This window comes from Schistocerca nitens, chromosome 8, assembly GCF_023898315.1.
Source record: "Schistocerca nitens isolate TAMUIC-IGC-003100 chromosome 8, iqSchNite1.1, whole genome shotgun sequence".
Taxonomy (NCBI): domain Eukaryota; kingdom Metazoa; phylum Arthropoda; class Insecta; order Orthoptera; family Acrididae; genus Schistocerca; species Schistocerca nitens.
This window is the reverse complement of record NC_064621.1, coordinates 351,582,440-351,598,860: the sequence shown is the minus strand read 5'-3', so window position 1 is coordinate 351,598,860 and position 16,421 is coordinate 351,582,440. Positions and strand designations below refer to the sequence as shown.

Here is a 16,421-nt window from a genome sequence, read left to right as displayed (position 1 = left end):
GGAATAAACAAAACACAACAAATTTATCTTTTCTAAAGGATACTAAACTATCTTACTCACAGTTTACTGATTTTCTTATCTTATAACGTCTTCTTTGTTGATTGGTGCATGATGGAATTCACAACACTGAAACACTACACTTATATGAATATTGCTTTTTTGTTGCACAACACTTTACACTTTTCTCTTCTTTCTTGACTTATTGCCCCGTTATTCTTGCTCCAGTAACTGCATTCCGTTGTCTTGAAGTATCAGCATTCGACTTCCTTTGTCTTGGAAGTATCAGCATACGACTTCCTTGAACATTTACATCCAGGATGTACGAATTCTGTCGTTTTCTTCGCAATCTCGGTGGTAGTTTATTTCGGTAACATTTTCAATAATCCCGAACGACGCCACCATATTGCACTGGTTGTTACCTTTCTCGTTTCTTGATAACTGAATGATTGTGGAATCTTACGCGGTATATTGTGGTAGGACCACATTCGCACCACGTGTTTGTAATTGAGAATAATACGAGTAGTTCCAGCACAATTTCAGCAAGACTTATTTATTAGTAGTTGCTGAAAGATTACACACTGCAGATCTCGTTTGTCTAGGGGTTTTCGAAGTTTTGTCTGCAAAAATAATTACTCCATCAAGCATGGCCTGGGTTTTCTTCTTGTTTGAAATAAACACTACCGGATCCGAAATACTTTCAGCTAAAAATTATATTTATTCGTACTTTTTGTTTAGTAACTACAACATTTTCACTATGTACATTGATTGATACTCTAAATGCATTGTACTGTACTGGTCACGTAAACACGTCCATCTCCCTCCAATACCGACAAAGAAGTGGCGGGCAAGCCAAAATGTGCCCGGAAGTTGCAGACATTCCTGCATTCCAGATTCTTTGGTCTACTGACCTTAATAAACTCCAAAGATACATATAAATAAATACATATAAATCTACAACATTTAACATCTCAAACAAATCCATTATTTATCATAAAAGAAAATATTCATAATTAAATAAACACACATTCAGGCAACATAATGAAGTTACCTTAGCTCTTTACTGTGGGCATCGTACTTTTCCCATGAGATAAACTTTATCTCCGACAGTTAATTACATTACAACCACCACTATTCAACTTATCTTCGTGGTATATTGTGATAAATAGTGTATGCTGTGTATGTGTGCATCATGTTTCATAGTTTTAGCATGTACAAATGATGATCCATGTACCACAGAGATCCACAGCATTCTAACAGACAGAGAGATTTCTACATGACATGTTGTTTGATGCAGATGTGCACAATGTGATATATGCCACTGATGACGGGCTATACGCCTGAATACTGGTCTGGCAAGTAAATGATTTTGAAATGCACAGGATGTCCGTTATCAACTAGTTAACATCTTGTTATCAATTTGGTCAACACGACATACTTCCAGAGAAAGAGATGTTGTAAAAAACAAGTTCATTATATGCAGGTAACTGGATATGTCTTGAGAAAGTGAAGAATTTTTAACAATTGGTCTCTTCCATTTATCACACAGTGTAATATTTATGAAATTTTCAAAAAAGTTGCACAGAAATGATTTTTATTGCACAGGCTTTAACCCTAGGACACCCATGCCCTTTTTCCTAACTTGGATGCCTAAGAGGGTGGGTGGGTGTTCGGCAAGCCCACAGGTATTAAATAAGTTTACTGACAAAAAATTACAACTTTCAAAGTGGTTTATGTATTTTAACTAAGGCATCGGTTTATAAATGTTGTTAATTGTTGCAAATATTGGATTGAGTGAATAAAAAAATTGACATATTACAATACAAAATACAGGCGTGTTCATATATAGTGGACTACTCTGAATCCTCAACTTCAAGGCAAGAGACACACTTCACAATTTTTTCTGAATGTGTGTTACACACATGTTTATGACACTGCCCACAATACTGTTTTGGTTTACTTAGATTGTTGTACTTCTGCTTCTTTGTTTTAGCTTCTCTTATACAAATATGGCACCGACCTTTCCCCGCAGGAGGCTGACGTGCTTCTGTTGTCATTTCTTTGATTTTCTTTTGTAGAATAGTCTCCATTGATTGAACAATTTGGTTAGATAACCCTCTTGCATTGGCACTTCTTTCTTCTACCTGCAATTTCACTAGTTCCATCCCAGCTTGCAGAAGATAAAGTTTCCGTTTGTTGTGTTTCTTTTCATTCCATCTTGGATGTTGCTGGATGAATATGGTGGTTGCATTGATAGCACAAATGTCGATGAGAGAGTAAAATACAGATAGAGAGGCCATCTCTTTGTTCCCCTCTTGCAAGTGTACATACGCACCATTTGATCAATGGTATCAATTCCACCTTTAGTGGAATTATAATATGCATTTATCTCAGTTTTATTCTTCTCTCCTCCAACAGTGTCTTTATCTTGGTGCATTGTTGACAGCATCAGTAAGTTTTTACTTGGTTTCGTTTTTGCTATGTAGGACACCAAAGTTACTGGAGGCCTACCTGTTCATGGGTTTGTGAACAAGAACATTGATGAATATAGCTCTCGATTTGACGCGTTCTTCATTATGCCTGGAATATGCTTCCTGTTTGACTGGAGAGTTCTTACTGTAGTAACCTTGTAGTCTTGGTATAACTCTTCTGCCAAATCCACAGATGTGTAGTATCGGTCTGTAGTAATATTTCGACCAGTATTTTTCACAGGTGCTACCAGACTTTTACGACAGCTGCTGTACCCCGTTCTTCTTTCGACTAATTCTGAACATTACCTGCATAGGGTTCCGTATTCAAGACGTATCTGTCAACTGCACCGGACATCATGCATATAAGGATGCCATACTTGCCCTGTTTATCCTTCATAAATACTTTGAAGGGGCAGCGCCCTCTAAACAAGTTGAGCATCTCATCAATGGTGAGGTGGACCCCTGGTTTATACAGTAGTGGAAACCTATCATTCACTTTGTTGAAAACATCACGGATTGCTGTGAACTTGTCTGCTTCCCTTCTTAGCTGGTGGGTACTTTTGTCATCAAACCTTATGACTGCAATAAGTTCCTTAAAACGTTCTCTTGCCATAATACCCTTGTAAACTGGCCAACCCATTAGGTCTGACCAAAGATCGTGTACACTGACAGAATTGTCCTTATTTGCCCCGATAAGTATCATGATTACTATTAAGGCATACAATTCTTTCTCATTAGTCAAAGTAACATTTCGCCTAACTGCCTCTTCATTTGAATGTTTTACTATAACATCCATGATGTCAAGCGTAAGAAGTAACTTCAAGGCTTCTCCAGGTGAATGGCAAACACCAGCTGGAGTTACTCCTGCCTGCTCTCTTACTATATTAGCAACAGACCTCCGAGGAATTCTAGGCTGTTTGGTTACATACCTTCTTCCAGACTTGGCCACAATAACATCCTGATGGTCACTGCCTGAAGCTGCACTATCTTCATCTTCTCTAACATCCACATCACTTTCTCGATCTGAATCATACTCCATAACACCATCCTCATATTCACTTTCACTCCTTCAGTCAGATTCTTCATCTAAAATTTCATTCAGAACTCTTTCTAAAGACGAGTCATGTATTCTTTTAGTCATTTCTAAGTCTGGGTGTGAACAGTAGGGAACTGCACTAACTCACTGCAAGTTTAAAAGATAAATAACAGCTGACTGACATCAACAATCGCTTACTCTGAAAGTAAACCGATTGTTGTGAATATCAAGAATACCAACCAACAAGAAACTAACTTGCATTGTTGTGGAGATGAGAAATACGAAATTCTACTAAGGGAAATTTTCTATAGTATGGAAGCCTAAGTGGGGGGGGGGGGGGGGGGGGGGAGGTTGTTGGACCCAAAATAAGTTTATTTATTTTTTTCTTTCAAAGCAGGAATTTTCTATAAAATATATTGATACTAACGTTTCATAAAATAGCCAACAAACAATAACTCAAAGGGAGTATGTAGTATGAAAGTTACTTGGGCAAAAGCAGGGGACATAAAGAAATTGTGGGTTCAACGAACACCCTCCCCCCCCCCCCCCCCCAGGCGTCCTAGGGTTAATAGCTTTTCATTGTGGATGAGTGAGCCAACCAACCCCTTTCTTACTGCTACTGAGTGATTTATTTTTGTGAAGTTGATAGAAGTTTTATCAACCCCCAAAAAATTACTGTACATATTCAAGTGAAGAGCAAACAAAAAGCTAAGTATTCTTATATTTGTGTTGAAATTGTGTTGAGTTTGTAATTAAAGACTTGCTTTTATGTACAGCATAAAATACTGTTTTTTTAATTGATTAGAACGTTGGTTGCTGGGCACTCTTATAAGAGAGATGGAAATTGATAGCGGTGCTACGTTTTTGTAGTACACTTCAAGTAGAGCAAAATTTTGAAAGGTACCTAAATATAGTAAAGTTATTATCCACACTCTTGACATACATCTCAAAGACCTCTGGGAATTAGAGGAAACATTTAATCTGTTGTCAGTCTCCTTTTCTGTTTATATGGGCTGTATATTAATTGAATCATAGAGCTAATAGATGTAAAGTGTTAAACATAATTTCATGAAGAATTTTGTACAAAATCAGTCTCATATATATCTATAACTAAACAGAACCGAAAATTTACGTTCCTAGCTTTCGGAACAAATATTCCTTCATCAGGGAGGAGAGAGGGGAAAGAAAGGGAAGAAGGGAAAGGAGATTCAGTTACTCACAACCCAGGTTATGAAGCAACAGGGAAAGGAAAACAGGGAGGGTAGCAAGGATGGAGGCATGGTTGTCAGAGGGAAACCAAAGATATTCTACTGTAACTACTGTGCCAGCTTCAAACCAAAGAGGATGCATACAGAAGTAAAGAGGTATATAGTATAAAGATAAATACAACTATGTAGGATGAAAAGATGCGTGAATGGCTAAAGAGGAAAGGGAAAGAGGAGAAGATTGAAGAGTAAATGGGAGTGAGGTTGTTTAATGTAGGTTCAGTCCAGGGGGATGGCGGGATGAAAGGATGTGTTGGAGTGCAAGTTCCCATCTCTGCAGTTCAGAGGGACTGGTGTTAGGTGGGAGAAGCCAAATGGCACATACGGTGTAGCAGATTCCTAGGTCCCTAGAATTATGCTGGAGGGCATACTCCGCTACTGGGTATTGGGCATCTCCTAGGCGGACAGTTCGTCTGTGTCCGTTCATGCGCTCAGCCAGTTTAGTTGTTGTCATACCGATGTAAAAGGCTGTGCAGTGCAGGCATGTCAGTTGATAAATGACGTGTAGTTTCACACGTGGCCCTGCCTTGAATTGTGTATGTTTTACCAGTAGCGGGGCTGGAGTAGGTGGTTGTGGGGGGATGCATGGGGCAGGTTTTGCAGTGGGGTCGGCTACAGGGGTAGGAACCGCTGGGTGGAGAAGGTAGTCTGGGAATATTGTAGGGTTTAACAAGGATGTTACGGAGGTTAAGGGGGCGATGAAAGGCAACTCTGGGTGGTGTGGGGAGAATTTTGTCAAGGGATGATCTCATTTCAGGGGTTGACTTGAGAAAGTCATGTCCCTGGCGGAGTAATTTGTTGATGTTTTCGAAGCCAGGATAATATTGGGTGACAAGGGGGATGCTTCTGTGTGGTCTGGGGGTAGGAACATTGTTGTTGGACGGGGAGGAATGTATTGCTCGGGAGATCTGTTTGTGGACAAGGTCTGCAGGATAGTTGCGGGAGAGGAAAGCACTGGTCAGGTTATTGGTATAATTGTTGAGGGATTCGTCACTGGAGCAGATACGTTTGCCACGAATACCTAGGCTGTAGGGAAGGGAGCGTTTGATGTGGAATGGATGGCAGCTATCAAAGTGAAGGTATTGTTTGTTTGTGGGTTTGATATGGACAGAGGTGTGGATGTGAGCTTCAACAAGATGAAGGTCAACATCCAGGAAGGTGGCTTGGGTTTTGGAGAAGGACCAGGTGAAATTCAGATTCGAAAAGGAGTTGAGGTTGGGAGTGTTTCTTCACCATGAGTCCAGACCACAAAGATGTCATCTATAAACCTATACCAGGCCAGGGGAAGCAGCTGTTGGGTCTTCAGAAAAGCCTCCTCCATGCGGCCCATGAAGAGGTTGGCATAGGACGGAGCCATCCTGGTTCCCATGGCCGTTCCCCTGATTTGTTTGTTGGTCTGGCCTTCAAAAGTGAAGTAATTATGGGTGAGGATGAAGTTGGTAAGTGTGATAAGGAACGAGGTTTTTGGAGAGGAGTGGGAATGGATTTGAGGTGTTCTAGGAAGTGGTTTGTGTCTTTGATGTAGGATGGGAGTCTGCGGGTGATAGGTTGGAGGTGCTGGTTTACCAGAGCTGAGATACATTCTGTTGGGGCTTTGAAGCCTGCTACAATGGGACGGTCAGGATGGTTCTCTTTGTGGATTTTGGGTAATAGGTAGAAGGTAGGGGTACGTGGCTCAGGTGGTGTGAGTAAGTCTATGGAAGCCGTTGTGAGGCCTTGTGAGGGACCTTGGATTTTTAGGATTTTCTGCAGCTCAGTCTGGATGGAGGGAATGGGATCCTGGGTAACAGCTTTGTAGGTTGAGGTGTCGGAGAGTTGACGCAGTGCTTGTGCCACATACTCCACACGGTCAAGTACGACAGTTGTGGAGCCTTTATCCGCCGGGAGGATGACAATAGAGCGGTCTATTTTCAGCTCCTTAATGGCACGGGATTCAGCTGGGGTGATGTTGGGGGTTGTTCTTCAAGAAAGGCTGGGAGGCAACACTGGATGTGAGGAATTCCTGAAATGTCTGCAAGGGATGGTTTTGGGGGAGGGGAGGAGGATCCCTTTGAGATGGCGGTCGGAACTGTTCTAGACAGGGTTCAACACTGGGTCTAGGATTTGGGGGCTGTGTTTGGGTAGTGAAGTGATATTTCCAGTTGAGGTTCCGGGTGAATGAGAGGAGATCTTTAACCAGGGCAGTGTGGTTGAATTTAGGTGTGGGGCTAAAGGTTAAGCCTTTTGATAGAACAGATGTCTCTGGAGGAGAGAGGGATCTGGATGAGAGGTTTAGAACTGAATTGGGACTGGTGATATGTGGCATTTCACTGTGGTTATAGTTGAGATTTGGTCTGTGTGGGGTATGTGCTGGGATGGGGAGATTGAGTAGGGTGGCTAGGCTAGGTTTGTTGGCTATGAGGGGGATTTGTTGAAGGTTCTGTTGTGGTTGGTGTTTGTGAGGGATAGGGAGAGGGAGCCCACTTCTTAGGTGTTGCACTAGCACTGTGGATAGTTGTTTCAGGTGGTGTGTGGCATGGAACTCAAGTTTGCAGCTGGCTTCTAGGATGATGTTTCTGAGTGTGTTCTCCAAGCAAGGATTTGAGAGGTGGAGGACTTTGAAGAGAGATAGGAGCTGTTGGGATGGCTCCGTCCTATGCCAACCTCTTCATGGGCCGCATGGAGGAGTCTTTCCTGAAGACCCAACAGCTGCTTCCCCTGGCCTGGTATAGGTTTATAGATGACATCTTTGTGGTCTGGACTCATGGTGAAGGAACACTCCTTAATTTCCTCCATAACCTCAACTCCTTTTCGAATCTGAATTTCACCTGGTCCTTCTCCAAAACCCAAGCCACCTTCCTGGATGTTGACCTTCATCTTGTTGAAGCTCACATCCACACCTCTGTCCATATCAAACCCACAAACAAACAATACCTTCACTTTGATAGCTGCCATCCATTCCACATCAAACGCTCCCTTCCCTACAGCCTAGGTATTCGTGGCAAACGTATCTGCTCCAATGACGAATCCCTCAACAATTATACCAATAACCTGACCATTGCTTTCCTCTCCCGCAACTATCCTGCAGACCTTGTCCACAAACAGATTTCCCGAGCAATACATTCCTCCCCGTCCAACAACAATGTTCCTACCCCCAGACCACAAAGAAGCATCCCCCTTGTCACCCAATATTATCCTGGCTTCGAAAACATCAACAAATTACTCCGCCAGGGATACGACTTTCTCAAGTCAACCCCTGAAATGAGATCATCCCTTGACAAAATTCTCCCCACACCACCCAGAGTTGCCTTTTGTCGCCCCCTTAACCTCCGTAACATCCTTGTTAAACCCTACAATATTCCCAGAATACCTTCTCTACCCAGCGGTTCCTACCCCTGTAGCCGACCCCATTGCAAAACCTGCCCCATGCATCCCCCCACAACCACCTACTCCAGCCCCGCTACTGGTAAAACATACACAATTCAAGGCAGGGCCACGTGTGAAACTACACGTCATTTATCAACTGACATGCCTGCACTGCACAGCCTTTTACATCGGTATGACAACAACTAAACTGGCTGAGCGCATGAACAGACACAGATGAACTGTCCGCCTAGGAGATGCCCAATACCCAGTAGCGGAGTATGCCCTCCAGCATAATTCTAGGGACCTAGGAATCTGCTACACCGTATGTGCCATTTGGCTTCTCCCACCCAACACCAGTCCCTCTGAACTGCGGAGATGGGAACTTGCACTCCAACACATCCTTTCATCCCGCCATCCCCCTGGACTGAACCTACATTAAACATCCTCACTCCCATTTACTCTTCAGTCTTCTCCTCTTTCCCTTTCCTCTTTAGCCATTCACGCATCTTTTCATCCTACATAGTTGTATTTATCTTTATACTATATACCTCTTTACTTCTGTATGCATCCTCTTTGGTTTGATGCTGGCACAGTACTTACAGTAGAATATCTTTGGCTTCCCTCTGACAACCATGCCTCCATCCTTGCTACCCTCCCTGTTTTCCTTTCCCTGTTGCTTCATAACCTGGGTTGTGAGTAACTGAATCTCCTTTCCCTTCATCCCTTTCTTTCCCCTCTCTCCTCACTGATGAGGGAACATTTGTTCCGAAAGCTAGGAACGTAAATTTTCGGTTCTGTTTTTTGTGTATCTATCGGCTGTACTGAGCTGAGGTAAGTACTGGCCAGCTCCTATATCTCTTTGTTAGTATTAAAATTGTAATAGGCATCACAGGATAAAATATTTGCATAAGTTACGTGTACATCATTCCAGAGACTTATTTGGATAAGTTACATGTACATCATGCTAGGAACTTAGTCTCTGGCAGGATGTACACACAACTTATGCAAATATTTTATTCTGTGTCGCCTATTACAATTTTGTGTTGACAAGAACCTCTACCTGTTGGCATTTACTAGTGAGCATTCATTTTGAAGTACAATGCACATACTCTGGTTGCTATCTAAAGCCATGGCTTGTGGTAATTCTAGTTTTGTCAACATTGATTATGACAAGAGCCACTCGGCTTCATCTAATCTAATGTACCAATATGTCATGTAACAAGGCCTGGCCCACTGCTTCTGAAGAAGATATTTTTACAAATATTGAAACCTAGGTCAAGGACTTATAAACCTTTATTTGCAACTGGTTGGCTGATTTTTCAACCTCTTCAGATTTACACAGTTGCTCTTTTGCAGCCATGTTAAGCTTTCTATAACTATGCTGATAAACTTTAATTTTCCACAACTTCACAAGCCTCCAGATATGAATATTCCTATATTAGGAAATAGGTGAAAATTAAGTTGTTACTTTATAAATCAGTTCATTCATTCATTCATTTTTTTCACAATTTGTTGAAGTAACTCTGTCTATAGGTGCTTATTGACTCTCTTTGCTTAATACAGTAGTGCCCAGTAAGATGTAAATGGCACAGTAATAAATGTTCGTTAACAATTAGTATTTTCTTGTTTCATATTAAAAGGCAATGGTCACAAGATGCACATAGATGTCTCTAGAACTTTAAATCATTAATATTATCATTAGATGCTTGTACCATTAGAATTGTTGACAGCTGTCCTTCATGTCCACAGAAATAACACCTGCTTCTCCATCTCCCCTTCATTTCAAGTTCTGTTCGTTAAGAGTTCCCACCATCAGTACCTTTTTAACATTTGCTTGAGTCAGCTTATGTGGACTGATCGATGAATGGTACTGAAGTAGATGGTAGATAATTATGACCAACTCATTTTGACAAGATTTTAGTCATTCCTTGGCGTTATTCCAGTAGAAAATGAGAAATTTGTTGTACACTCTTGGATAATAATTTTTGCTTAAGGTATTTTTTTCACAAGTCTTTTTTTCACTTTGTATGCCATTGGAATGTGTTGAGTGTGAAATATTTGTATTTATTTATTTATCCTGTGGATCACATATTGTACAAAGTACACATGATATGGGACAAGTCATTTTTCTTAACAAATATGTAGTTTGGAGAAAAAAAAAATAGGTAATGGACTGCCATTTAAAAAATGTACACAGAATTGTTCATTGATGAATATAGTAACTTCACATACAGAGAATACAAACAATTTACATGGGGAACTAAGAAACATGTAGGCAATGTAGTGGTACTTTAAATTTACACAAATAATCACTGAGATTACAGAATAGTGAAAATGTCAACTGGAAACACAACAGAAGGACAATGTCATTTAAAAACTACATTAAACATGAAATTAACATTGAGATTTCACAGACAATTAAGTTTTAATACTAATAGAATGTGTACTTGTACATTCAAAAGCGAGTTGAAAAATTTTGGGAAGTGAAACTGAAACATAGTTGTGTATAGTAGAAATTAGGTTATTATTTTGCCTACAGAATGTTTTACTCTAATCACAGTATTTTACAAAGGAACTTTATAATTTTTCATTTCCAGGAATTCTTGTACTGAATAGAAACAGTGCTTTGTCAGAAATGCCTTTAGTTTATTTTTAAATATTGGATCTGGAGCAGTTTTTATTTGTTCTGGAATTTTATTGTGTAATACGACACCCAGATGAGTTATATATTTTTGGTATGATGATGTCCTTGAAAAAATTTGATGGATATTAGATTGCCCTCTGGTATAATGAGCGTGTATATCATTGTTTTGGATTAATTTGCCTGTTCTTGAGAGGTATTCCCTGGTGAATAGGATTGTTTCTTGAATGAATAGGGATGGGATGCTTAGGACATTAAGTTTTATAAATTGATATTTACAGGATTCCAGCTTTTTGAGGCCACAGATTATCCCCAGTGCTCTTTTTTGTAGTTTAAATATATTTGTGCTGTGAGTTGAATTTCCCCAAAACATGATTCCATAGCGGAGCAGTGAGTGGAACTGCGCATGGTATGCTTGCATTAATGTGGATTTACTTCTAGTAGATTTTAGTATTCTTAGTCCATAGCACAATGATGAGAGTTTCTTTGATAAGTTGTTTATATGTGTGTCCCATTTTAAATTTTGTTGTACCCATAGACCCAAAAATTTTGTTGCATTTACATTTTCAATTTTATCATTATTTAACTTTACTTGGATAGCTTTTTGACTGGATGTGGGAATTAGATGGAAGTTGATACATACAGTTTTCCCACTATTAACAATTAGGCCATTTTTGTTAAACCACTCAGAAAGTTTTTCCATAGAGTTATCAGATATTGTCTGAAGGGATTCAGGGCTAGATCCAGTCAACACTATGCTTGTATCATCAGCAAACAGGATAGTTTTTTGTGGGCTCATACGTTCAACAAGATCATCTATGTAAATGAGGAAAAGTAATGGCCCTAGAACAGAACCCTGGGGAACACCATATCTTATTGTTCTTTCCTCCGAGAGGAAAACTGTGTTATTTATTTTATTCTGTACATTAATATCGTATTGAAGTGATACCTTCTGTCTGCGGTTTTGTAGGTAAGAGCATAGCCAGTTGTGAGCCACACCTCTTATTCCTCTTCTTTCCAGTTTAGCAAGCAGTATTTTATGATCTAGTACGTCAAAGGCTTTAGAGAGATCTAAGAAGATACCTGCAGCTATATTATGTTGGTCAATTGATTTCAGTATGTGGTCCAACAGTTCAAAAATTTCTGTCTGGGTGGATAAAGATTTACTAAAACCATGTTGTTGAATGCTGATTGGTGCGTGGTTTTTTATGAAATTTATAAGCCTGTCATAAAAAAGTTTTTCCAGGATTTTTGAAAAGATGCTTAATATGGATAATGGTCTATAATTGGATACTAAATCAGGGGAACCTTTCTTTAGTAATGGTGAGACTTTAGCTATTTTGAGAGCATCTGGAAAAATGCCAGTTTTTAATGATTGGTTGTAGATGGTTGATAATGGCTTTACTATATGGGGAGCGCACACCTTTAATATGAGGTCAGGTACATCATCATAGCCACTAGAGATTTTATTGCGTAACAATTTTATTATGTTCATAATTTCATCAGGGTTTGTTTCATAAACAAACATTGTAACATTAGTGCTGTTTGACGTATTGGTGGAATTGAAGAACGATACCTTGCAGTTTGCCTGAATGAGATCTTCTGCTAGTGAGGTGAAATATTCATTGAACTTGTTTACAACTGTGTATGGATCTGTGACCTTAGAATCATTAAGTGTTAGAGAAATGTTTTCCTTTTTAGATGTTGAACTACAAGTTTCTTTTTTAATAACTTTCCACATAGCTTTCATTTTGTTTGAAGAGTTTCTTATGAAATTGTCATTCCATAAAAGTTTTGCCTGTCTAATCACTCTAAGATAAGTTTTTTTTTTTTTTTTGTAGGCTTTACAATAGTCAGAAAATTCTTCAGTGACTATGAATTTTTTGGAGCAATATTGGAGAAATCTGTTTCTCACACTAGAAATTTTTATTCCTTTTGTTACCCATGACTTTCTATTTTGATTGCTTGAAGTTTTTGTTTCAAAAGGAAATGCTGTATTAAAGTAATAAAGGAAGGTGTTATGGAAGCTTAAGAACATATTATCAACAGTTGTTTGCATGTAAACACTGTCCCAATTTTCCTTAGCTAATAGGAAGTTAAAAATCGTAATATTGCCATCTGAAAAGTTTCTTCTTTGAAATACTTTTTTGGGGCTGATTTTACTATTTTCCATGTCAAATAATGGAGAAACTGTGCTTGAAGAACTTTTCTGTCTTTGTATTCCTTTTGCTAACTTCAAGATATTAAAATGAAGGTTTGTACAATTCGTTGGTAGATTTTTATCAAAAGACACATCTCTGGCAACAGGAGAGAAGCCAGTTTAATTATGATTAGCTCTCTTGATTTAGCCTCCCACCCACCCCACCCCATCCCCTCTGTCCATATATTACTTCAACCAATATTATCCTTTCAGTAAGGCCACAACTGTTGTTTTCTTCTCCTATCTGTACAATAACCACCTTCACAAACCCATGTCTTATGCAGCTGATGGGATATTAAAGTATAATGGAAGAGAGGGAGGGAGAGAGAGAGAGAGAGAGAGAGAGAGAGAAGGTGGGAGGGTGTTGAATTAAGCTGTCCATTTCTAAACCATTCAAAATGAAGGAGCAAATTCCTTATGAATCTTTCCATTGGTGAAAATACATTGAAAACAAGGAATTTTACACCACCACTGCCTCATTTTACGAATTTAAACAAAAGACATGCAACTATTTTTCCAAATGGAAAAAGCTATTCTATCATGCAAGTTGACACTTGACTTGATATTATTGCCTAGTGTGTACCAAAATTGGAACAAAATGCAATGTTTTGTTGATTTGAATACCTTCTTTATGCCTGGCCAAGACCTCTTCACTTGACCCTTGTACACTATTTTACACATGGCAACGGTAATGAGAAATTCTTGAATGAGGAATTTTGTTTTAGTTTAGAGACTGCATTTTGTGGTAAGAAAATAACAGCCTATAAATTCATAAATGAAGTTAATAATTCACAAGAGCTGTAAATCTCACAGTGAAATCTTTGAAGAGTAATAAAATGTATTATTCTTAAATTTTTTGTGCCTTCTGGGAAACATCTGGATTATTCTTAAAAAGTGAAAAATGGAACAGGTTTGAAATAGTGAGAAAATTCCATTCAAAAATACAGACTTTTTTTGAGTAATGAATGTGTATTGTATTACTAAGATTGCTGTGATGTTATGTATTTTAAATATATTTTTCTTCTTTGTTCAGATATACAGTTGTGATTGACTGCACTCATTGTTTGGTTTTGTAGATAAAAGCCAACAAGAAGTTAGTGGAGAGCGAGAGCATGCAATGGCCTTATATTTGGCTTGCCGGCACCTGCCAGCACAGCTTCTCTCATCACCAGGCGAGCGTGCTGGCATGCTTGCAGAAGCAGCAAAGACTCTAGAGAGAATTGGTGACCGAAAGAGGCTTGGGGAATGCTACAATCTTATGAAATCTCTTGGTAGCAGTTCTGTCACAAATTAAGTGATCTTAGTATTTTATGAGAGACAATTGACATTCCAAATATTTTTAGTTTCTCTCCAAGTCTGAACAAGCATTGAAACAAATGCAATTGACATTTCTGTCTTTTGTTTCTTAAACTGAGTAAACTCCATCAATCTCTTCCTGCAGCATGATTAATTTGTTTGCATTGAAAATCCAAAGATAACCCAGGCCAATGAAAAATGTCTTTAACTAATTTTTGCTACATAATGGCTTAATCCCAAGGATTTTTGTATACTGAATCCTAATCTGACTAGTTTTTTCCCATCACATAAGTTTTACCGCAACATGACTTCTTTATAAACTAGAAAATTAGCAAAGCATTTGTAATTGTAATGGAAAGTAATTTAATTTTCCAGCATGAGTGAAGGTTTTATACTAAGGACATGCGTGAAAAAAAAGTCGTTATTGCATAGCACGTACGTGTCCACTGACTTAACGTAAGTTTTCTGTATAAGCCATTGACTTACATTAATTTTCTCTATCCTCCTTAAAGCATCTACCATTGCTTTCACTGTGGCGAATTGCCTTTTGTACGTCTCAAAGTGATGCACAGTCTCTCTTATTGTATGGGTGTTCCAGCAATTGTGATACCTTTTGTCATCACTTTAATGATTTGATGAAAGTGCTCACCTTGTTCCTCTCCGACATACACAAATTTGCAGGGAGAAAATTGTGGCATGTGCTCAAAAATGAAAATTGAGCCCCATTAAACAGCCTAACTTCATGGACTTTTTCAGCATATCAATTACAACAGAAATTTGATGTGGATCTTTTTTATTACCTGAGAACTTGGTAACAAACACCTCCTCCCTCCCTCTTACTCACAGTCATTTATGATTTGAAGATGGAATGAAATATCATTTTTCAAATATTAGATCCAAACAACCCGACTGCTTTTAATTTTGCCCCTGATAAATGGGGAATTTGCTCGCTGAAATTCTTGAAACGTTCTCCATCTTAGGACAAACTATTTATGAAAGATGAATCTTATTTGCAAATATTCAAACTCTGGGGCCAAAAGGTTAGCATTAAGACTTAGCATCCACAGTTAATGATCTTTTCTAAAGGTCACACCTAAAATGCTGCAGTTTATTAAAGAGTGCAACATATTTTGTACAGATTCAGTAGTTTCGTTTCCTTCTCTGCCTAACAACAGGTATACCAAGTCCTCTGGCCCAGCAGGTCTGTGGGACTGCCTCTATTCTGCACCATTGACAGCTGTCAGTTACATCTAAAGAGTATCAGGAGTATCGGCAGCTGGCCTTGGCTCTGGCATGGTCGTGATCACCTTGAAGCTGATATCAGTGTTCTTGATCTATGGTAGCACTTGCACAAACACTCGCATACTGCTTCAGTTTCAGTTCTGTGTACTGCAGATTTTGGAGCGGTCTTATCGAATGCAAGTGCCATTTTGGGCCAACAGCAGTTTCTAGATTCTTCTCAAACCCAATGGCCAACTTTATTGAGAATGTTGTGTTTGGGCCTGGGGGATGGAAGTTGTGTAGAATTTGTTTTGCAGATGACAGTGCTCAACAACCTGCGGAATAGTATTCGTGGGCCTGACATGGAGTACATAAAGTGTGACAAAAACCTCTTTTTGAAAACAAAAGTGTTATAGTTTACTTGAAGAAACATTCGGTGTACAAGTTTTCAAGAGAGTTACTGGAATTGAATTGTTGTGTTGATTAGTATTGAAATATTTCCTTGCGGGGCAGTTTATTCTGCCCCACTATTGATTCCTTCCACTTCTATCCTGGAACATCATATATATATATATATATATATATATATATATATATATATATATATATATATATATATTACCCAATCTGTTACCCCCGGAAACCATCCTTGTAACCATTGATGCCACTTCCTTATACACAAATATTCCGCACGTCCAGGGCCTCGCTGCGATGGAGCATTTCCTTTCACGCCGATCACCTGCCACCCTACCTAAAACCTCTTTCCTCATTACCTTAGCCAGCTTCATCCTGACCCACAACTTCTTCACTTTTGAAGGCCAGACATACCAACAATTAAAGGGAACAGCCATGGGTACCAGGATGGCCCCCTCGTACGCCAACCTATTCATGGGTCGCTTAGAGGAAGCCTTCTTGGTTACCCAGGTCTGCCAACCCAAAGTTTGGTACA

General features: G+C 39.2%; 1 protein-coding gene across 2 annotated transcripts in view; it reads left to right on the top strand.

The window, feature by feature from the left end:
* The window catches only part of LOC126198842 (sterol regulatory element-binding protein 1), a 93,153-nt gene extending 77,114 nt beyond the window's left edge, over nucleotides 1-16,039 (top strand). For both annotated transcript variants that reach the window (XM_049935424.1, XM_049935425.1), the window contains exon 15: nucleotides 14,032-16,039. In XM_049935424.1, coding sequence (XP_049791381.1) covers nucleotides 14,032-14,249 — 218 coding nt within the window. In that variant the 3' untranslated portion in view covers nucleotides 14,250-16,039. The remainder of the gene's footprint in view (nucleotides 1-14,031) is intronic.
* The last annotated feature ends 382 nt before the right edge of the window (nucleotides 16,040-16,421 follow it).